Source organism: Fundulus heteroclitus, chromosome 18, assembly GCF_011125445.2.
Source record: "Fundulus heteroclitus isolate FHET01 chromosome 18, MU-UCD_Fhet_4.1, whole genome shotgun sequence".
NCBI classification, from domain to species: Eukaryota; Metazoa; Chordata; class Actinopteri; order Cyprinodontiformes; family Fundulidae; genus Fundulus; species Fundulus heteroclitus.
In genome coordinates, this window is record NC_046378.1 from 6251044 (window position 1) to 6273544 (window position 22501).

At 46.0% G+C, this 22501-nt stretch overlaps 1 protein-coding gene across 1 annotated transcript; it reads left to right on the forward strand.

Moving 5' to 3' along the window:
* Positions 1-5226: 5226 nt before the first annotated feature.
* On the forward strand, positions 5227-19277 carry coq8b (coenzyme Q8B). Its single transcript, XM_012872654.3, has 16 exons — positions 5227-5340; positions 5758-5942; positions 6029-6179; positions 7075-7262; positions 7626-7692; positions 9718-9792; positions 9961-10080; positions 10177-10262; positions 10352-10492; positions 10581-10662; positions 14419-14512; positions 14707-14848; positions 16535-16642; positions 16766-16831; positions 17022-17108; positions 18270-19277. Coding segments are annotated over exons 1-16 (1899 nt in total). The 5' UTR covers positions 5227-5339; the 3' UTR covers positions 18576-19277.
* Positions 19278-22501: the final 3224 nt, after the last annotated feature.

A 22501-nucleotide genomic window follows, 5' to 3' on the forward strand; every position in this document is an offset into this window, starting at 1 on the left:
TTTGCGCCCCGGCGTTTCCCTCGCGCCCCGGCGAGTTGCTTCCCTTGCGCCCCGGCGTTTCCCTCACGCCCCGGCGAGTTACTTCCCTTGCGCCCCGGCGTTTCCCTCACGCCCTGGCGATCTCGTCCCTTGGGCCCCAGCGCTTCCCTCACCCTCCGGCGTACCTTCCCCTTGGCGTTCCCATACGCCCGTTCCTTGCTCTTGGCGTTTTCGCACGCCCGTTCCTTACCCCCGGCGTCTCTGTACGTTAGTGGTGCTCCAGCGTTTCCTTGCGCTGTTGAGCTCCGACGTGTCAGTCCGCCTGTCCTTACCCCCTTGGCGTTCCCATACGCCCGTTCCTTGCCCTTGGCGTTCCCATACGCCCGTTCCTTGCCCTTGGCGTTCCCATACGCCCGTTCCTTGCCCTTGGCGTTCCCATACGCCCGTTCCTTGCCTTTGGCGCTCCCATACGCCCGTTCCTTGCTCTTGGCGTTTTCGCACGCCCTTTCCTTTCCCCCGGTGTCTCTGTACGTTATTGTGCTCCAGTGTTTTCTTGCGCTGTTGAGCTCTGACGTGTCAGCCCGCCTGTCCTTTCCCCCTTGGCGTTTCATACGCCCGTTACCTTCCTTAGCGCTGCTGTTGGCCCGTTCCTTCCCCTTTGGCGTTGTGTGCGCCCGTTCCTTCCCCTTTGGCGTTGTGCGCGCCCGTTCCTTGGCGTTTCCGTGCGCCCGTTCCTTCCCTTTGGCGTTTCCTTACGCCCGTTCCTCCCCCTTGGCGTTTCCGTACGCCCGTTCCTTGGCGTTTCCGTACGCCCGTCCCTTGGCGTTTCTGTACGCCCGTTCCTTGGCGTTGTGTACGCCCGATCCTTCCCTTTGGCGTTGTGTACGCCCGTTCTTTCCCTTTGGCGCTGTGTGCGCCGTTCCTCCCCTTTGGCGCTGTCAAGCGCTCGCTCTTTCCCCCGGCGCTGTCTAGCGCCTGCTCTTTCCCCCCGGCGCTGTCAAGCGCTTGCTCTTTCCTCCGGCGCTGTCAAGCGCTTGCTCTTTCCTCCGGCGCTGTCAAGCGCTTGCTCTTTCCTCCGGCGCTGTCAAGCGCTTGCTCTTTCCCCCGGCGCTGTCAAGCGCTCGGACCTTTCCCTGATGTGCCACGCCCTAGTCGTGCTCCGGCACATCAGTGTTTTTAGCTCCTGGGTTCTCCCGTGTTCTCTAGCTCCTTGGTCCCCTAGTGTTCTCTAGCTCCTTGGTCCCCTGTATTCTCTAGCTCCTTGGTTCCCAGTGTTCTCTGACCCCTTTAGTTCCCCTAGTGTTCTCTGACCCCTTTAGTTCCCCTAGTGTTCTCTGACCCCTTTTGGTTCCCCTAGTGTTCTCTGTCCCCTTTAGTTTCCCTAGTGTTCTCTAGCTCCTTGGTCCCCTAGTGTTTTCTGACCCCTTTGGGTCCCCTAGTGTTTTCTGACCCCTTTGGGTCCCCTAGTGTTTTCTGACCCCTTTGGGTCCCCTAGTGTTTTCTGGCCCCTTTGGTTCCCCTAGTGTTCTCTGGTCCCTTTGGTTCCCCTAGTGTTCTCTGGTCCCTTTGGTTCCCCTAGTGTTCTCTGGTCCCTTTGGTGCTTGCTGGCTCTTTGGTCTCTCAGGGTTAGGGTTAGGGTTAGCAACCAGAGATTTTCCCACGTCTGGTTGCCAGAGTTCCTGCGCCCGCGCCTTTCTGCACCTCCAAGAATCCACTCAGCTCTACGGCTCAGCTCCACGGTCTTCTGCTCTGCAACTCTGCTCCACGGTCTTCAGCTCAGCGACTCTGCTCCACGGTCTTCAGCTCAGCGACTCTGCTCCACGATCTTCAGCTCAGCGACTCCGCTCCACGATCTTCAGTTCAGCAACTCCGCTCCACGATCTTCAGTTCAGCAACTCCGCTCCACGGTCTTCAGCTCTGCAACTCTGCTCCACGGTCTTCAGCTCCTCAGTTCTACGCTCTCCAGTCAGGCTACTCAGCTCAAGCCTTCAAGTCCTCCGCTCCCGAGTCTCCTCCGGGTCAGTCTCCCGTGCTCCTCCTGCCAGCCAGCTTCCGCACCCTTCACCTCCGTCCATAAAGACTCTGGTTCCTCTCGTCATTCACTCATCATTCTGTGCAATAAAACTCACTTCAAGAACTAGCTCTGTGTGTGCGTGCTGTGTCCGGGTTCATCCAAAGACAAATCATGACATATATAAGTATGTGTATATGTATATATGTATATATATGTATACACATATGTAAATATGTTTTTGTACATTGTTATTTATATATTTATAAATGTTAAACATATTATTTAAATGAATAAAATGCAAAATATTTCAGCACATGACTTTCTCAGTACTTGATATTTTTAGAACATAACATAAAAGTATATGGCATTTGACATTTTAAAAGTCTTAAGCCCCCCCCTGAACATGAGAAAATCCTCGTTATTCGATGCTGTAGCGCACATATTCCCTAGTTACTGGGGGGAAATAGGGAGTACCAATATGGCGGCTGGTGGCTTCAAAGCGACTCGTTCAAACAGACGGTGATTAGCACTCCAGTGTATTATATAGCTCAGTGGGCAGGACAGATTGGCCAGCGTGAGGCAGCGGAGCTGGGAGCTGCGAGAGGAAAAGTAGGGCAGAGTGAGGGTACGTTATGTGGATCATGTAACCAGCCACGGTATATCTAAATTATTATTCTTTTGGACATGCACCATGCACACACACACCAACAAACACGCACACATACAAAAAAAAAAAAAAAAAAAAAAAAACTGACAAAAGGGCACTTTGGGCACCAAGGGACAAAGGGGCAGGTGCTCAAGCCCCCTCCGCCCCCCCCTCTGCACGTCCCTGCATTTCAGCATTGTGGACCAGCTGCAACATGGCAGTGAAGGGGCCTAGATAAAGACATCGAGGGAAGCCAGAGGTCATGGCAGTGTCCCTAAACCTTCTGCTGAGGATCCGTTTCAGAGCTTCTATGGGAACAGAGTCCTCACATTAACATTAACCATAGACCCCTTGCAACCACGTGACGCCGTTACCCAGAACCCCTTGCGTGGCGGCCATATTGGTTGGCACGCCATTTGACGAAATGACGAGTTCTCCAGGTATTTTTCTTCTTTAGATAACGTATCACAAGATCGTTTTAAGAGTAAGTTGATGGTTGATGGTATCAGATTGCCAGATCCACACAGCAAAAGCCTGAAGGGACGGAGCGAGTCTGTGAAATGCTGGCCAAGTGTTTCGTACCGCGACACACACAGCTGCCTTATAAACACGCAGGCCAGTACAGACGAGAGAGCACGAAAGCCCCTGAAACCACTGGACGGCTGCAATTATTTTAAATCAGGAAAAAGGCTCCAGCAACGCCATGAGGGATTAAGCGGTCAGAAAATGGATGGATGTTCAGACATGTTTGTGCAACAGCACAAAGCAGAGAGGAAGACCCGCCCGGTAGGTTAAAAAAACATCACTCACTACGGATTATTTAGGTGTTTTTGTCTTGTTAAATGGGTGGGGGTGTCGTGAACGGGCGGAGGGGAGGTGGCGATCGCTACACTGGCCGGAGAGCCGCCGCTGTCTGGAGCAGCAGGAAGCGGGTCCTGCTCCAGACAGCGGCGGAGACAGCAGACAGCGGCGGCTCTCCGGCCCGTGTAGCGATCGCTACACGGGCCGGAGAGCCGCCGCAGCCGCCTCCGCCGCCGCGGCTGCTGCCTCCGCCGCCGCTGCCTCCGCCGCCGGAGAGCCGCCGCTGTCTGCTGCTTCAGACAGCGGCGGCTCTCCGGCGGCTCTCAGACAGCGGCCCGGCCCGGCCGGAGAGCCGCCCGTGTAGCTTCAGACAGACGCCGCTGTCTGAAGCTACACGGCCGGAGAGCCGCCCGTGTAGCTTCAGACAGCGGCGTCTGTCTGAAGCTACACGGGCGGCTCTCCGGCCGGGCCGGCTCTTAGACAGCGGCTCTCCGGCCCGGCCGGAGAGCCGCTGTCTGAGAGCCGCAGCAACAGCGGCTCTCCGGCCGGGCCGGAGAGCCGCTGTTGCTGCTTCAGACAGCGGCGGAGGGGAGGTAGCGATAGCTATTTAAGTAGAACAATGACTAGAGCCGAATTAAGTTGTAATTTACCGGAGATGAAGTGTAGACTGCAAATTCTCTCGTAGAATGATGGCTCCCCCAGTCCATTGGGAGTGTCTGCCTGCGCTCTTTTCATTGAAAATATCCAATTCTTTCTTCTTTCCTCATCCTTCGGTAAACGACAGAAACGTACATCCAACGATTTGGAATGCCTCTCTGTGCAACCGGGAGCACAACAAGTCGTAGGCATTGCTCAGATTCCAAAAATAAACTAACTAAAAGTACGCTCTAAATCACCCGTTTTGTCATGTAGTAGACGGGCTGTGAGGCTAGCCTGCCCACCAAGATGGAGGCGCGCACCCCCGATCACGTGACCGTGACGTCAGATGCAAGGGGTCTATTAACATTTGAATCTGTGGCCATCAGGCAAATTGTACAAAAACTTTAGAAATCAGAATAACCACAATGCTACAGAACTTTCAGTCTCACACTGTTTAAAAGCTTTGTTTAAAAGCTGTTGCGTTAATGCACTCTACATAATCACATCTGTTTGATCTGTTTTTGGGGCATTCCGTATTTGTGCTTTCTATGATCTGTGTACTTATTTTTCACACTAATAATCTGTTATACATTTTAGCGAAACCTTGTCTTGTTTTCATTCTTTTTTTTTTACACACTATTTATTATATAATAAAATATCCGTTTTTAAATAATGTATTATGTGCCAAAAAACATAGCTTATATTCTACATGGTGTTTAGGGTTATCACATGTTTTTACTACAGCTCTAGGGTGGTACAAAAAATGCACTTCCAAGTCTGCCTACTATGCCACGTACAAAATGTGGTGAGAGACCTAGAAAAACGTGGAATCTTAAGGCAGATAACAGAGAAGCGGGGACATTGTGGTGACACCGGGGACCTTGTGAAAAGTAATCCTGGTCGTCTCTTAGGTAACTGCGCCTCTCGCAGCACGTGTACTGTATGTGGCAACCCTCCTCCGGTATGAGAACGCCTCTAAGCCCTCATTGGACGCTTTCTTCCGCTCTGACCCGCCTTTCAAGGCCGAAATCATTCCAGCTGCAGATACGTCATCTGTTATTCTGTGCTGCTATTGGTCAAGACGACATGCCCGTCGTTTCGTCATCGAAACCCCGCCCGCCAGGAACTGTGATTGGACGTTAGCTCAATGTGTCAGCGTTTAGCTTCCGGGTGTGTTGCACCGTTGTAAAACAGACCGCAAAGAGCCGCTGGAAGGGCAACCACCGAGAAAAGACCCGGAGGACGACTCTGTTGAATAAAAGTGAGCTCCTGGCAGGGTGTTGGGCGGGTTTTCACCGCGGTTATAGCAGCTTGTACGCTTGTAGCCGCTAGCTTGTAGTTTTTAGCCTCGTTCCGGCGCCGCAGCTCCGTAGGGTTGACCAAACGCTGAGGCGAGAGCTTGTTATTGTTGTGTACCTGCATGTTTATTATGGTTCCGAGTGTTTTTATTGAACAGTATGAGAGAACACGCACGTTTGGGAACTGGTTTACCCAGATAAGTCCAAGGTTAAACCCCCTGCAGGGGCTCTGGGCTTCGTGCTCAGAGCCTCCGATGTTGATGAATAAACGTTTCAGTCTAGCTCCTCCAGCGTGGCCGTGTGTGACGCGTTGGTCCATTTCTAAGCCTTCTGCTCCGTGTGTCTCCCCCCCCCCCCCCCCTTCCTATGTGTGTCTGAAGTGATGCTGTCCGAGGTGGTGCAGGTGCTGCGTGGGGCCAGCAAGGTGGGCTCGGCCCTGGTCAGCACCCAGGGGGAGCAGCTCCGGCTGATGGCCTGCAACTCCTCCGTGGGCGCAGGAGTCAAAGCCGCTCAGGATGTGGCCGAAGGGCTGGCGGCCACTTTTATGGCCAGCACCAGCAATCAGGTGAGTGTCAACCACACTACGGAGGATCTGCTCAACCACTGCTCTGCTTGTCTAAATGCTGCCTGGTGTGTGTGTGTGAACTGAAGTCCCCAAAGGAAGACGTGTTTCCGGATGCAGAGGGCTGGGAGAATATGGACCCCGATGAATCGGCCAAATGGGCGGTGGGGTCCGAGTTCCCGCCTGGAAGTGCAGAGCAAAGCCCCGGAGGAGCGGGACCGGCTGCAGGGATGCACACAGGTACCATGACCCCTAGCTGTGAGCACCGAGGGAGTCCAACAAAGCCTGCTGGCTCTTTAAAGCCCAGGGCTGTCGACCTGGGCAGAGACTGAGGGATTGGCCGGGTTTAAATTATTCTACACGTGTGCTTTGATTCAAAGCAGGACATTGGTCATATTTTTATTATGACTGTACGTCACAACGGACCAAATGAACACGTTCAAGCCCCGGTATCGTCCGTTAAATCCAAATTGTCTGCACCTGTCCTCTTTAGCGTAGATCTGACGCTGGAAGTCCACAAGCCGCAAGGCAGCTGTCCTTTTCATCGTTCTTGCAATGTTTTCAGCTGTCTGTCTGGATGGATGGACTATTATTTCCACTGGCGGTGGTTCTGACTAAAAATGTTTTCCTAACTTCAGAACAGGCATGGGCCAGATTAAAACTCTCAGTGGTTTGATAACCTTTGGTAAAAGTTGTACGTTGTCCCAGTATCATGTTAGCCTGTGGATCAAGGCCACTCAGTGTGGATTCTCTGTTTTTTCCCCATCCACAGGGAGAGATTTTTCCATTTAATTACTCAGGCTATGTTGCCTTAGAGTGGTAGAGGTCCTTTAAGAAAAAACATTGAGAAAAGACATTGCTGACATGAAATACTCAATGAACATGAACTCCACGTGCTTTTATCAGCCCTTTAAATGTCATCCTGCCGGTGTCTCCGATGAACAAGCATCGATGTTTAGTGCAGCGTGTTCCTTCTTGGTTGATTTGGTAACAGCGTCCCTCGTTCTGCCTCGGTAGCAGACAACCAAAACACACGCGTCACAGGCCCAGCGAGCAACAAGTTGTCCCCTTGGTGTCTCTGTCTTGTAAAAACTTCCCGTTTTCCTCTTCTGTTTGGCCCTCCATCCCCATCCAGGCACGGCGCCAGGCGGAGCCGGCTGGTCGGGACAGAACCCTCGCTTCCTGCACACCCTCCGCGGCCGTCAGCTCTTCTACTGCCAGAGCCGGTCCGTCCACGACACGGTGGTGGCCAAGCTCACGCCGGAGGACATGAAGAAAGCCAGGGAGGCCAAACAGGCGCTGGTGAAACCAGTCAGACAGAAGGTTGGTCTGAAAACTGCCTGCGCCGTATATTGTTTCATGCTGCGCTGCACATGATGTAACGTTTACTGTTTATACAGGGAAAGTGTTCTCTGAGCCGCTGCTTATAGAGCCCCTGGTGTCTGAAATAAGACGTGGAGATTACTTTAGGCTACCTCTGAACTTGTTTGTGATTTGAAAGTGATGTCCCAGAGTGATGCTGGAGGAGAACAGTGCTGTTGAGCTGTAAATCTGAATTAGAATGGCTTTTTTAAAATGGATGTCTCGGTAGACAGAAGGCTGCTTGTTGCCGACACAATTAAATTTTTAGGCGTTATTACACCATTACGGAGTACTTGTTGTAACTGTTTCCTCCTTGTTTTTCAGCTGTCTGAGCGTGCCAAGGAGAGGAAGGTCCCCTCCACAAGAATCAGCCGGCTCGTTAATTTTGGTGGTAAGGACGACCTTTTTGGTTTGGTGTTATGGTTCGGTTTTGGGATGAAAAGAGAGTCTGTTTTCCTTCTGTCCTTTCGTTACAATGTGAAGATGCTGCATAATATGGAAATACAATTAAATCCTTCTCCTTGGACTTTGTCTGCTTTTGGCCACATTAAAACAGCAACTTTTAAATGGGATTTTATGTGAAAGTCGTCCATAGTTGTGGAGTAGAAAAGTGCTTTTAAGACTATATGATAGGTAAGTCTGAAAAGTGTGCCGTTTATTTGTATTCATCCACCCTAAGCCTTTTTAATCAGAACTGCAGCTGTACATCTTAGGGTAACGTTTCTGGCCATTCTTACCAAAATAGCCACGGACAGTCAGACTGGACAGTGAGCATCTCCACACTTCACTTTCAGAATGATTAATCCTTTGGTCTAATCCAATCCTCCGCGTCCCTTCTTGTGTGCTGAGGGGAGTTGTCCTGCTGGAAGCTGGACCCTCAAAACCCTCGTGTCCTTTACAGCCTCTAACAGGATTCTTTTTTTCCATAAACTCTGACCAGCTTGACTGTCCCTGCCAAACAAAGGCATCTCCACAGTATGATGGTGCCTCCACCATGTATTACTATGTGATGGTGTGTGTTCAGGGTGATGGGCAGTGTTAGTGTCTTTTTTCAGTTGGTGTAGTGAACGGAGCTCTGTGAGATGCCCCAAAGCTTTGAATATTGTTTTACATCGAGTCTGCCGTGCCGTTTTTTCCCCTACTGTTCTCTAACAAATCTGTGAGGTCTTCATAAAACCGCTGAGTTAGATGACACTGGATTTTCTTCTTTTTGGGGGGGTGGTGGTATCGGTTAATCCCATAAAATCCCATTTCAATGCATTGAGTTTGTGATTTCTAAAGTTACAAACTGTGTAAAGGTTTACGGTGTGAATACTATTGCAAACCTCCGTATGTTTGTTTACTAGAGGTGGTTGTGTTTATTTCAATTGGAACAAGCAAGACATTTCAAACTTCAGCAACTATATTCATACAAATGATGCTTTTAATGCATGCTGGAGGGCAATGTCTTTTTAAGTGTAGCTTCCCTCAGTGCATCACAAAACATTAATAAGTTTAGATTAAAAACGTAATTGAAAAGTTAAACTTATTTATTTATATTTAAATCGTGAGTTAAATGACAATAAGCTGAACGGAGGGGAAAATAAGGACCGTATTTGGATGCATTTTTTGATGCGGGGGTCCTCATCTATGCAGTGATGGCTTCATATTTCAGTACTTCTGCAAGATTACGGTTACGGCTCTGCTCCTTGTTTACCCATCACCTTACGTCAGTAAAGAGCATTATCAGAGCCCCCAGAGCATGAAACCTCTCCCCCTTACAGTCCATGCATTCAGTCGACTCAGGAGTAATAAACTAGATCCGGCCAGCAGTTCTGTTACTGAAAACTCAGTTTCATGGCTCAGTGTTAATCAGCCTGGAGCTTATAGTGTAATTTATTTATTTTATTGCACTTTGAAGCAATTGAGTTTTAGGCTTATAAATTACATAGATCTTCATTGACTTCATGAAATCGAAAACGACTAATAAATGGATTTGGCCGGTAGCGGAGGATAAAAATGTTGACGTTCATACTTGCAGCATATGTAGTCTACACAATGTAACACTATATAACGCGTATTCCAGTAGACAATAGCTCCCGAGGTGCTGCTCATGCTGGCAGCAGCAAACAAATGCCAGCAACTTTCCAGAGTTTAAAAATGCATCAGAGGCACATCAGTGCTGATAAATCTTTTTTTTACTAAGTTTCAATATTTCATTACATTTCATTTATTTCAAGGATAACCCCTTGAGATGGAACATCTCATTTTCCAGAGGATCCTCACAAAACATAAATATGAACAGTAATACAAATAATTAGTAAATGCAGAATGTAACCCAGGACAGTTTAACACAAGGACACCCACACCACACTCAAGTAGACTGGTACTCTTCCACAGCAGAAAATTTGTTTTTTTTTTTTCTTCCCTGCTGCAGGGCTGGCTGTCGGACTGGGCATCGGCGCCATCGCAGAGGTGGCCAAACAGTCACTAGGAGGGAAACCAAAAGGAGGTAAAGACATTCTCCTTCATCACCGTGCTGTTGTCTCTGTCGTTTTGTTTTGGATGGAGCATTTAATAACCCTTTTAAAAGTGGTAAACGTTGGCGCTGTATGTTTTCAGCGTGCATTTTCTTATACGGCATGCCCGACTGTTTCCTGTGTTAATGCGGTGTTTGCAGACATGAGCGCCCTGATGGACTCGCCCTTCCTGTCCGAGGCCAACGCCGAGAGGATCGTCAACACGCTGTGCAAGGTCCGCGGAGCAGCTCTGAAGATCGGCCAGATGCTCAGCATACAAGGTAGCCGCTGTCGCAGCTCCCCGGGGGAAAACCTGCTCGCCTGTCCTCGTTGTCGGAGAGTTGTCCTCCAACCTCGCCTGTTTTCCTTGTTCTTAGACAACTCCTTCATCAACCCCCAGCTGCAGAAGATCTTTGAGAGAGTGCGGCAGAGCGCAGACTTCATGCCCACGTGGCAGATGAACGTAAGCCCGATCTGTCCCACGCGCACAGCGACCGATGAATCGAACAAACCACAGAAAAGGACACGGTGTGTGTGTTTCTGCCCGCGTAGAAAGTCCTGGAGCAGGAGCTCGGGCCGGGATGGAAAGAGAAGCTCTCGTCGTTCGAGGACAAGCCGTTCGCCGCGGCTTCCATCGGGCAGGTGCATCATGGGGTGTTGAAGGATGGAAGAGAGATTGCCATGAAGATCCAGGTAGAGAACAGCTCTCGCACACAGATACCCTATTTCTCCCTCCTGTGTTTGTCTCAATTATGGCCTCTTATTCCCATGTCCTTCCCAGTACCCTGGAGTAGCAGAGAGCATCCAGAGTGACATAGACAACCTGATGTCTGTGCTGAAGATGAGTGTGGCGCTGCCTGAAGGTAACGGCTGCATGTTTATTTCCTTTGCTAAACCCCCACAAACATTTAAGTCACGCGTCCACTCCAGCCTGAAGGCTGCTGGAAACGGAAGGGACCAGAAAGCAGCCATTCGTTGTATGAGGGACACTTTTTACTTGGTGGCAAATTACAAGTAAGGCTGGAAAGTAGGAAAATTAGCTAAAATCAAATGTTTTGCATAACATAAATCCAGTATGTAGCAAACAAATGTTATTAATAAATCAATCTGTTACTCAATTCAAATTATTTATATACAAACTAAGAATTGTCAAACAGACTTGTGAGTGCTCAAAAAGATGACATGAAAGGATGAATGATGGAAAACTAGACTAAAACAACAAAAGCAGGATTTTTCATCCTGATTGATTGATTTCTATCACTTCTAGGGTTCTTAAATGTTTCTTCTTTGAGTTTTAGGAAAAATGTTTTTTTTTTTTTTCTTTTTGCTATGACAAAACTGTAGTAAATAATCTCCTCCCCCTCATCTATAACTGGTTTGCTTAATGAGACAAACCAAATTACATTATACATTTACGTGTATTAAAGTTACAGATTCTGCATAGATCACACGCTACATTTTTGAATTATCAGGTTCCTGAGACCAACAATTTCTTCCTCAGCCGGAACCGCTTAAAACTTAAAACAAGTAAAATAAAAGACTTGCATAATTTTCTAACCAGGTGTTCTCCAAAGATGTTTTGTGCAACAACGGGGCAATAAAACGATGCAGTGCTATCAGAGTTCAGCGTGAATGTGCTGTTTGTTATGAAGAAATGGGGACGAAGCCAAATTGGCTCTGTAGGCTAACAGAAACCACAACGATTGGGTGTTCAACCACCCAGTTCACAATGCAAAGCTGAAGGGAAAATGAAAACATTATTTAATAAACTTTTTTAAAAATAATTAGCTGAATTACTGGTTGTTAACCTTTTGGACAATAGATTTTGAATGCTGTGATAAATAGCCATCACAGTCACTAAGTGATGAACATTTTATGCCTTATTATCTGTTAAAATTGCCCTGTATTTCCCCCCTTCTGAAAAGTCTCTCTACTGCAGCTTAACTTTAAATTTAGATTCTTCTTTTCTTACTGGGTTTTTGAATTTTGAGCGTCTTTTCTGTGGATGCTCATTGCTTGTTTTTCCATGGATGTCTTTGATTTGTGTTATATGTCGATTCTGAGCTGGTGTCTAACCCAAATTTCACCAAGGTTGCATAATCCCAATGTATAATTTGGCGAGAACAGAATAAACTATGTAGTTAGCACAGCAGATCGAACTGGCTACCATGTTAGCATTAGCCTAGCTTTAGCATTAGCAGCTGGGATAAGGGAGACACTATTTGGTATGTGTATAAGGACTATGTTGACATCATTTATGCAGCTTAGGGGGAACAGATTAGAGGGAAACCCTGATGAAAGTGAACGAGCCCACGTTAACGGACCATCGGTGCTAAACTAATATTGCCTGCCTAGACAAAGGCTGTGACTGTGAACCGTTGTGATGAACAGGGGAGCACGTTGAGTTCAGCAGGTCCGACGAACAAAGGAGGGGTGGCGGCTGCTCTCTGCCGAGTGGCTGGGGCGAGCGTCCGCTCAGGCTGACTTTTCTTTTCTGCAGCACCTCAGATGGCTAGGATCAGGCAGCTAGTCCTAATTTGGCCCAGGCTATTGTCTCCGGACACACAAACCTCAGACCATATTTCTTAGAGGATGCAGTCTTTTGCCGGACCAGTGAGGCTGAGACCTCCGTGCTCGTCTTCTCCCCAATGCAGCCCGTGGAGAGATGCAGGCAAGGAGGAAAGAGCACTGCTCTGCTCACACTTTTCTACCTCTATGACATCATAGTGATTCAAGCTGTGGGGAACTCCTTCTTCATGGATGCTAGCATGAACATCGGTTGATGCTGAGCATCCTGGGATTGTTTAGCAGTACCTTTTGCTGAGCAGTTCAGTTGTTTCCTCCTCATGGCTCGGCCAAACACCTGCTGTTCTCTATTGTAAATGACTGTATTCCATAATTCCTCTGAAAGAGGACATCCACAGTGTTTCTCCCATTTTTACCTAATGTTCCCGGTACTGTTTTCATTTCCTGGAGATTCCTATAAACTCTGGAGATTACGTTACATTCTGTATTTGTATTTCCACCATAATCAGCACTTTCAGAAGGTTCTTTTTTTTTTAAACTTCCTTAACTGCCTGCAGTATATTATTTATTAACCATAATTGTTTTTCGGTGTCTGCAAGTTGCACAAAATGCCCAACCTTGTTAGAGGTGCGATCAGATTAAGTCCTTTAATAAGTAATCTGGTCACATACTTAGGAGGGTCTGGATCAATTCATCCAGCCGTTTTTTACTCAGTTCTTACTATTTTATTCTTTTCTTCTAATGTTGCATACACACAAATTTAGCCATTGCATATCAGTATATTTGTCAAGATTTCAGTATTTATATGATTTTTAAAACAGGAATAATCCTATAAATGCTCAGGTTTATATTGTAGCTGAAGAATTTGTATTATATCCTATTTCAACCATTTGCGGTTCTGTCTCATTTGGGTCTGCTGACTCTTTATCAGATATGACAGCTTATGAATCCTGATGCAACTAAAACAGCTGGGCAATCTCCCAATGGTAGATATTGTTTCTTGGAGTCTCATAATGATGTTTCCTTACAGTTGACTATGTCCAGAAATGACTTAAAATAATCAGTTTTCAAAGTTTTCCCCCAATGAGACCAAACTGCAGATGCACAATGGCGACAGGGTGAAACCACCAGCATGCTGGGTGAGAACATCCAGAGCATCGTACAAAAGCTTAATTTTCAGATGTCAAGATTTCACCAGTCTGCTTTATTCTGAGCTTCCCCCTGGACCTTAAAACGGACAGCAAAGCTCTACTATCCAGAGAAAAACTTAAACATAGTCAAGATGATAAAAGTAAGCAACGTCCTTCTGTTGAGAAGGATTGAGCTTATTGGCTAAAGTGAAAATGGGAAAGAATTTAAAAATGATTGCTTTATATTACATTTTCTTATTCCCTTGTAAATATTTTTTTAAAGGTACCATCAAAAGGTAATGTAAGCTTAAGTAAACATTTATTTTATTTTATCAACATAAGTTACATTAGCGCATTTAAATTAGCTGTTTAGGTGATATATTGTGAATATATCCTTTAAATAACAATATACCCCATTTTAAAAACAGCAACCGTGATATAATTTATTTAACGGGTAACATTATTGAAGATATTTTCAATGTAACCTCTTTGTTTTTTATTCATTGTCACCATCACGGTTGACCACGGGGTGGCGCTATAGTTGCAGATGGCACCAGCTGTTTAGTAACGCTCTCTGGGTTTATTGAGTTTTATCCCCGCTAACCTTTTTATATGTAAAACTAACAGAAGCCAAAATGCAAAGAAAAGTAATAAAGCAGCAGGAAACCAAAATATGACCATTTGGATCATCTTACAGGTGGAAATTTATGCTTTAATTCAACAAGTGCTGCTTTTATTCCCCACCTGGTGTTCATTAATAACGCGCGTCCTTGGAAATGTTGCCTCTGTGGCATTAGTGTAAATCCCAAGGCTAAATTATCTGCACCGAGTCTTAATTTATTCACCTTTTTGTTTTATTGTCCCTGCAGCTCCGCACACATCAGCGGTAGAGGGAATTAACCCCCTTGGTTGCTTTTTTTTTTTTTTTTTTTTCATGCTGATTTCTGCACGGTTTGCCCACAGGTCTGTTTGCAGACAGCAGCTTGGAAGTTCTCCAGAGGGAGCTGGCGTGGGAGTGCGACTACAAGAGGGAAGCAGAGTGCGCCAAGAAGTTCAGGTAACTTTATACGTCTTTATCCACAAAGCGCTTCGCATTTGATGCCAAATGAAACCACATTGACCGAGCCCTGTGTGACTGCACCGTTACCGTGGAGATAAAGGGTGGCTGTGCTGCCACACCCGCAGTCTGCGGGCTTTTTCACTGGTTCCACAGGATTTCCATTCTGTGAACCGTCTGTCTCTGGCCTCTAGGGCACTGCTGGAGGGAGACCCGTACTTCCAGGTCCCAGAGGTGATCGAGGAGTTGTCCGCACGCAGGGTGTTATCCATGGAGCTGGTGCAGGGAGTTCCTCTGGATCGCTGCGTCGACCTGGACCAGGAAATAAGGAACCAGGTACTGTTTGACTCAATAAGCACATGGATGCTAGGAGTCTGGGTGGAGGATTTGTATGTTCACTTGCACAAATGTGAAATATAAGCCAGGTTACCGCGATGGCCAGGTTCTCTCCATGTGTAGTGTGCTTGTAAACAAAGATAATCTGAACACACTACGTCATCTAATCAACGAGGAGACGGTGCGCAAGTGAAAGCAAAAGAAGTTCTACAGCTGCAACAGCTCAGTGCGCAGGCTGGGAGACAGAAACATAACAGTGATGTTATTTATGCCAGAGTCCTCCTGTCTGCCAACACCTGCACAGGGCCGAGTGGGCGTCCTAGTACAAAGCTGGCCTTGACGATTATTAGCTTATCTAACCGCTTTGCCTCAAGGGTAGCAGAGTTTCTGCTCTAGTAAACTGCACCATAGAAGATGGCTGATGCTTACCTGACTCCGCCAGATAGATTTGCCCCGCATATCCATCTGGAAACCTTCCGTTGAAGTAATTTTGGGAAGGGGCGAAAATACTGGTTAGCTGATTGGCCTATGTTGGTGATAGACGGGCCAAATGAACCAATCAGATTCGTCGTCACTCTGTTACGAGCGACGACGAAAACACAACCACAAGCCAAGCTACTCTTGCTGCAGCAGGTAAAGGCTCGTTAGCTCAGCAAAGAAATACTCTGTAATTCCGATAAAACTTGCTCCATAGCCACGCTAACGCTAGTTTCATCGGCTGAAAACCGCCATGTTCTTTAGACTGAACTGACGCGCTTCCCGTTGCGTCACACCTCAACCCGCCTCAAAGCCAACGCTGATTGGACGTTCGTTTGGTGAACGGCTCCAAATTTTCTTCAACAGAGAGTATCCAGACTGATCTGCGAGTGAAACCTTGAAAGCTCGCGAGATCAGGATGGTCTCACGAGGCTAGGCTGATGCCACCACAGAGTCCAAAATCCACAGACTTGTCAGATGTGGACTGAATATTTTACTCTAAATACAGATTACTTAAAGTAGAGCTTGGTGTCCACATTTTTTCATATTGTTTTTTTTTTTTATTAACTTTATAATCTGTTAAATCAAAAATCAGTGTGATTACATGACTCCCATTAATAACCCGTCAGCTCGAGGCACTGTACAAGAAAGCTGAGTCCATTTCATAACTAATAAAACAGGAATGGACAAATCATATTCTACATTCCAGTCCTATAGAGGGATTAGATTCAGTCACGCACACATCAGTGTGAGGCTAAATGAATAAGAAATGATCTGTACCCCGTTGCATTTGATGCCTTCTTCTAAAACAAACATGCCACAGATATTATAGAATAAGTGAGGCGGACTGGAAGCTCTGATATTTTTCAGTTGAAACTAAATATTTCCAGAGCTGGAAAATTTCAGACTGGCACATTTCAGACTTTTCTGGAGTGCTTTTATTTTATTTTTTTGTATGAGTGTTATTTAACGTCTGCTCTTTAGGAGATCTGTGACAGGTAATGCTGGCTCTGTTTCTTCAGCAAATGCGTTACAGGATACTTTTGACACATTTGTCTTAATTAATTTTATTTTTTTTTGCAGGGCTTTGACGCTGTGAAATAGTCTTTGTAAATCTACGACCCAAACGTTTTGCCCCCTCCAGAGAGAATGCACTTTGTTGCAGTGCTATGTGACAGAAATAGGTTCATAATCTGCTCTCCTCTGCAGATCTGCTACAACATCCTGCAGCTGTGTCTGAGGGAGCTATTTGAGTTCAGGTTCATGCAGACTGATCCAAACTGGGCCAACTTTTTTTACAACTCCGAAACCAACAAGGTGAGGAATCGGCATTTGGATCGCTTGTTTAGTGCAAAGGAACTTGTTAAACTTGACTTGCTCTGATGTCCTAATGATATCAGAGTATCGCAGAATGATCCCTAACCCCGATCGTCTCTGCAGGTCGTCCTCCTAGACTTTGGAGCGTGCAGAGGTTACCCAGAAACATTCACAGATGACTACATACAGGTATGCTGACTGTTGGGGATCCTAATCCATGATTTATGGAGGAAGATTTTCTGTGAATAATTGAACACTGAGGATTTGGCTACCCAGAAACCTCATGCATGTAGACACACTGCAGCTGCTAACAGCTGCAGTGTGTCTCTCTCGGCATCCACATGTTTGGCTTTTGTCTGAGCTCTCATCGTGTATGCAGGTGGTTTATGCAGCCTCTGTTGGCGATCGGGACACTGTTCTCTCCAAATCCAAGGACCTGAAGTTCCTGACAGGCTTTGAAACCAAGGTGGGCTATTCTAGTAACTACTGCGCCTTCTGCTGTGCTCATTTATTTTTGATTCAGTGTGTATTTCTGTCTAATCCAGCTATTATCATTTGCACTCTCAATGCTTTATGGTATTTCTTGTCGCCCATCATCTTTTCTAACTGCATTCATTAAAGTCCAAAGTTGAATCCATCTGAGGATCTGTGGCAAGACATAAAACGGAGATTCATAGATGCTCTCAGTCCAATCTGATTGAGTTTAAAGTCATTTGCAAAGAAAAAGAGGAATGGGCAAAACAAATCTCTAGATGTGTTAAGCTGGTAAGCAGGTTGAAAAGACTTGCCGCTGTGGTTGCTGTCAGAGATTTAGCTTTATCAAAAAGGAAGAGAACACTACTCAGTAAATCAAAGAAAGATGCATCTTTGTCTCAGCAAATGTATTCATAGGCATAGAGCGTTTGAATGTCTCTGCCCCCAATGCAGTCAGCAAACGGAGCGAGAACATAAATACACAATGCACTTTTATACTCTCTGTTTATCGAGGAGCACCTTTAGGGAGTCTTTTTCCCCTGAGCAACATTCTTCCACCAGGACATAAGAGTTGCATACAGCTGGTCCCATCCAGTCCTTATCTAACGACTCTTCTCTCCGTCCTTGGTTGAGCAGAACACGGTAAATCACTCTGTAACGGTGTGAGCTTCTTTCACACGGGGAAAAGATGCAGCTGCCCCTTGACAAGATCAGAATCAGAAAGTTTATTGCCAAGTAGGTTTGCATCTACAAGGAATTTGACTTGGTGTTGATGGTGTTGACTCCCTGGCAAAAAAAAAAAAAAATAATAAAAAAAAAAAAAAAAAAAAATTTATATATATATATATATATATATATATATATATATATATATATATATATATATATATATATATATATATATATATATATATATATATATATATATATATGATCAGAGTTACATCAATTAAGTGCAGAGCAAAGTGCTTCTCCACTTTTAGATGTCCTACATTGTTGTTGATCTTGCACATAACATCCAGTAAATTACATCCAACTTTTTGGCTGTAACGTGCAAAAAGCTGAAGCGGTGTGAATTCTTGTGCAAGGCACTATAGACCAGGGAAGTGAGGGAAAACAATCAGCTTTAATGCTGCTTCTTGTTCACCATCAGGCCTTTAAGGATGCCCACGTCGAGGCGGTGATGATCCTCGGCGAAGCCTTCGCGTCCTCCGAGCCCTTCGACTTCGGCGCACAGAGCACCACGCAGCGCATCCAGGACCTCTTCCCCGTCATGCTGCGCCATCGCCTCACTCCTCCCCCCGAGGAGACCTACTCTCTCCACCGCAAGATGGCCGGCTCCTTCCTGATCTGCTCCAAACTGAAGGCCACAATACCCTGCAAGGACATGTTCCTGGACGTGTACAACGCCTACATGCTGAGGAGGGAGGCGGAGAGGAGGGCGCAGGCCAGCGCCTAGACGGGCCGAGGGACGATCACACCCGCCGTTAATAAGCAAGGAGTCGGGCGGGTGGAGACACGGGACTGTACTCTGTCTTCTGGATCTTCACGATTGTGGAGATGCAACGTGAGAAGTCTAGCTGAGGTGAAGCTAAACTCCTGTAGAGACAATAATATAAAGAGAAACTGATAATGTCCTTTTTGAATTATTGTAAAAAATTAAGATAAAGATTAATTTTGAGGCCTGACTGCCTGTCACTGGTTAACTGGATTTTTCAATTATATTTGTGCACATACACTAACACCACTCCACAAATCCTTTGGTCATGTAACGTCTTTGTATTTTTTTGGCTTCAGTGACAAAAGAAGCAACATTTAAAATCACTTGACAGCAAGGTCAGTCATATTTCAGAAAAACAACAACAACAACAACGTGCCTGCAAATAATAGTCCCGGCAGAGGATATCTGGGCTTTTCTCTGTTGGAGGATGGGTCTGTGAACAAAGCATTCACCTAAATGTGATGCCCGCTAGACTAAACGAGCAGATTATCGGAGGAATTAGACAGCCTAATGGAACCCTGCAGTATAATGGCCTTGCTTTATAAAGTGTACTTGACATAAAACTTGTGTGCTTATTTGGAACGCATCAGTGTGTCTGGGGGAAAAATGTATAGTTTCCTCGCATACTTGCTTTTGTATCAATAAAATGTAAGGGTTTCACTGTGTGCCTTTCTTCTAGCTGCTGTCCTCCAAAAGGTTTTCCTTCATCCCGGATGGATCTTTCCATTTCAGCTCTTAGACCCATCTGTGGAAACGTCACTAATTGGAGGCCATGTTTGAACCCTACCGTTTTCCTCCAATTGTCTTGTATTGATGTGCAAGCATAATTACAGGCTTAGACAGTTAAGCCTTGAGATAATGGAGGCATCGATGGGCCTATGTTCAGCGGAGCTTTTTTTCCTCCTCCAAGGTAATCCTGGCCGCTTGCTGTCCAAACAAGCCATTAAAAACTATTAAAAGTGTACTGGAGGGTATTAACGCTGCATTCGATTTGCCTCGGAAGTCGGCTCAGATCGGGGAATAACGTTACACCGGCGTGTTCTAGTTAGGAACCGGTGGGATTTGCGTATTGGTGCGTCCCTTATTATCATTTTTATCAAAAAAACGGAGCATAAATCAAATGCGCCAGGCTGTGGTTAACAGAAATAGAAAATAATTTCCTTTATTGAAGGTGAAGGTGTCATGGTTTGTGTTTGGCTTTGCTGCAGCAGGACCTTGCAGCTCGCTATCACTGAATCCATCATTTATCGGAGAATGCGAAAGAAAAATTTGAGAACTTCCATAAAACAAACAGCTAAAGGAGAACTGGACACTGCAGCGTGACAATGACACGACACATGCCCGTGTGTTCTCCCTATGAACCCACACGTGTGCAGGGAGAACACACAAACTCCACGCAGGTAGACCCCAGGCCGGGATTCGAACCCAGAACCGGGCTGCCCTGTCAGTCAGTACATGTGAAAGACTGGTTGGATCACATCATCTCCGCTCGGAAGCATAGATTTAAATCTACCCAATTAAAATGTGTGAAGGTTTTATTGATTCAATTGTCACAGTTTGCTTTCGTTCCTCAGTGCAGCGACACTGAGCTGTAAAGCGATGCCAGCTGACACGAGAGGCGCCCGTCCTCCTAACTGCGTCTGCTAGGTGTGTGCTTGCAGGCCTCGCTCCACCGAGCCAACTTATGTTCTGCGAGGAACATCTGCTGAGCTGTTCCGACAGCGCGTCTGGCTCTTTACGCTGCAACAAAATCACAGTTTATTTTTCTGAGCTCTGGGAATCGGCCGCAGTTAATGAGTGCAGCACATGTAGGGGAGGGGGAAAGAAAAAAAGCGCATTCTTTCCTTGTAGTTTCCCTCGATGGAAAGTTGGAGCGTTACACTGCGTGTGAGAGGCAGCTGGCCTCGCTTCACTGAAATGGCTCTTTTTTTTTTTAAACATTTTTTTTTTTTTGTATAAATCTTGTCTCAGAGGGTTTTTATTGGGACTCTAACTGGATGGGTACGAAGTGGTCTCTACCAAAAAACAGTTTATTAATGAAGTTAAGGCATTGTGCAGAGAAGACCATTGAGGAATGCAGATGTTTATGTGAGGAAAACTCAGAAAACCTACCATGGACTACAGTGAGAGTGATCAGTTGCCTTGCAATTTGATTTGATCTTATTGTTGCCCACTTATTAAAGATATTAACATTTCTTATGCAAAAACCTTAAGATTCCGGTTCCTCTTGATCCTTGTGCAGCAGTAGAGACAGACTTTTTCCCCCCACAATAAAGTAGTTCACTCTTTATGGTATTTGGGCTAAAATTGAATGCCGTCCTATTTTAAGATGTGTATAAAATCTCAGTAGAAAACAACTTGAGCGGAACAAAAACATGACCAAACTAAACGGCCCCTCAGGGCCCACTAAACGGTGGTGGCTGCAGAAGTTCTCACAGGCATTCGATGTCGAAAGGTGAAATTTATTTGCCAGAAAGTTAACTTGCTTTTACATCTGTCGCGATGATTTCAGTTAGTTTTAAATCAAACACTAACTGGTTAATACCAAGGACAAATATGCTGGATATGAAAAGACAACAGAGTCTTTATAGTTTCATTGTTATGTTAGCAGTTATAAGTCAATGCTGCCGTCAGGTTGAGAAATCGCTGGCTCACATAATATTAACTATGAAGCGGGTTGCGTTAAATGCGACTGGCTTGGTCGCTGAAGTGGCGAGTGCAATCGTTAATAATACAGGGTTGTCTCCTGGGCGAGCAAAAACTAAAGCACAAATCCACGTAGTCAAATGAGGAAGAACGCTTCCAGCTCGCCTCTGCTTTCTGCTCAGTGTGAGCGTCTGAACTCTGGAAGATGTTACCCAGTTCCTTCAACTAAAGGTGTCTTTCAGCAAGGTGGATTTTCCCATCAACTTTGACCAACTTCCCTGTCCCCTGCTAAAGAAACGCATCCTCACACCATGACGCCGCCACCACCATGCTTTATCAGTTTGGATGGTGATGTGCGGGGCTAGTCTTTGGCTACAAATATCGTTTTGCATACAGGCCAAACGAGAGTATCCTCTTATACTTGTGTGCTGTATGCTCCACATGTCCTGTTGTCATCTTTAGATGGGACTTCTAATTGTTTTTTTTTAACAATAGCTTTTTTCTTTCTTAATGCCAGATTTGACATAGTTATAACTAATTTGTGTCAACAGATCACCCAACCTGATCTCTGCAGCTCCTCCAGAGTTATCATGGGCCTCTTGGCCTCTGATTGAAGGATGCTTTATGTTTGACACACGTATGTCCCGCCCAGAAATGAGACGTGCGGCTACATCGACAGCATCCGTGCAGCTTTTCCTCTGAAGTGGCACTGTTCTCCTAGACTCTAGAGGGCAGTGTTGTGCTCCTACGCCAAGAGTACTACACCCCACTACAAAACAGTAATGGGGTGTTTCCAACATTTTAAAGCCTCTTACTTTCTTCCAAGAGCGACAGCGTTTTCTGTCCAGGAATCGTTAATAATTTGTTGATCATCGTGATCTTTTTGGGCCGAATCATAAAGATGTCTATATTTACGAAGAGGAGCGCTTGCTTGTCTGCTGATCGGGACTGTCGGAGTAGTTAGGACTTTTCCTTGGTGTGCAGAGCGGAAACTTTTGGCCCTGTGGAGGGGCATGATAGCGACAATGAATTTGCGAATGCGCCAATCATAAAGCAGGCTTAGCACTTGTCTCGTGCAGCCAGCTGCGTAAGGTGGACGTCCAGCTCTTGTTGGGATTGCTGTTAATGATGGATATTGAACAATGCTTTGAAAGATGTTGTGAGTTATAGATAGTGTTTAGTAACCTAACTCTGATTTGAACGTCTCCACAGCGTTCTCCCTGACCAGAGTTGTGTGT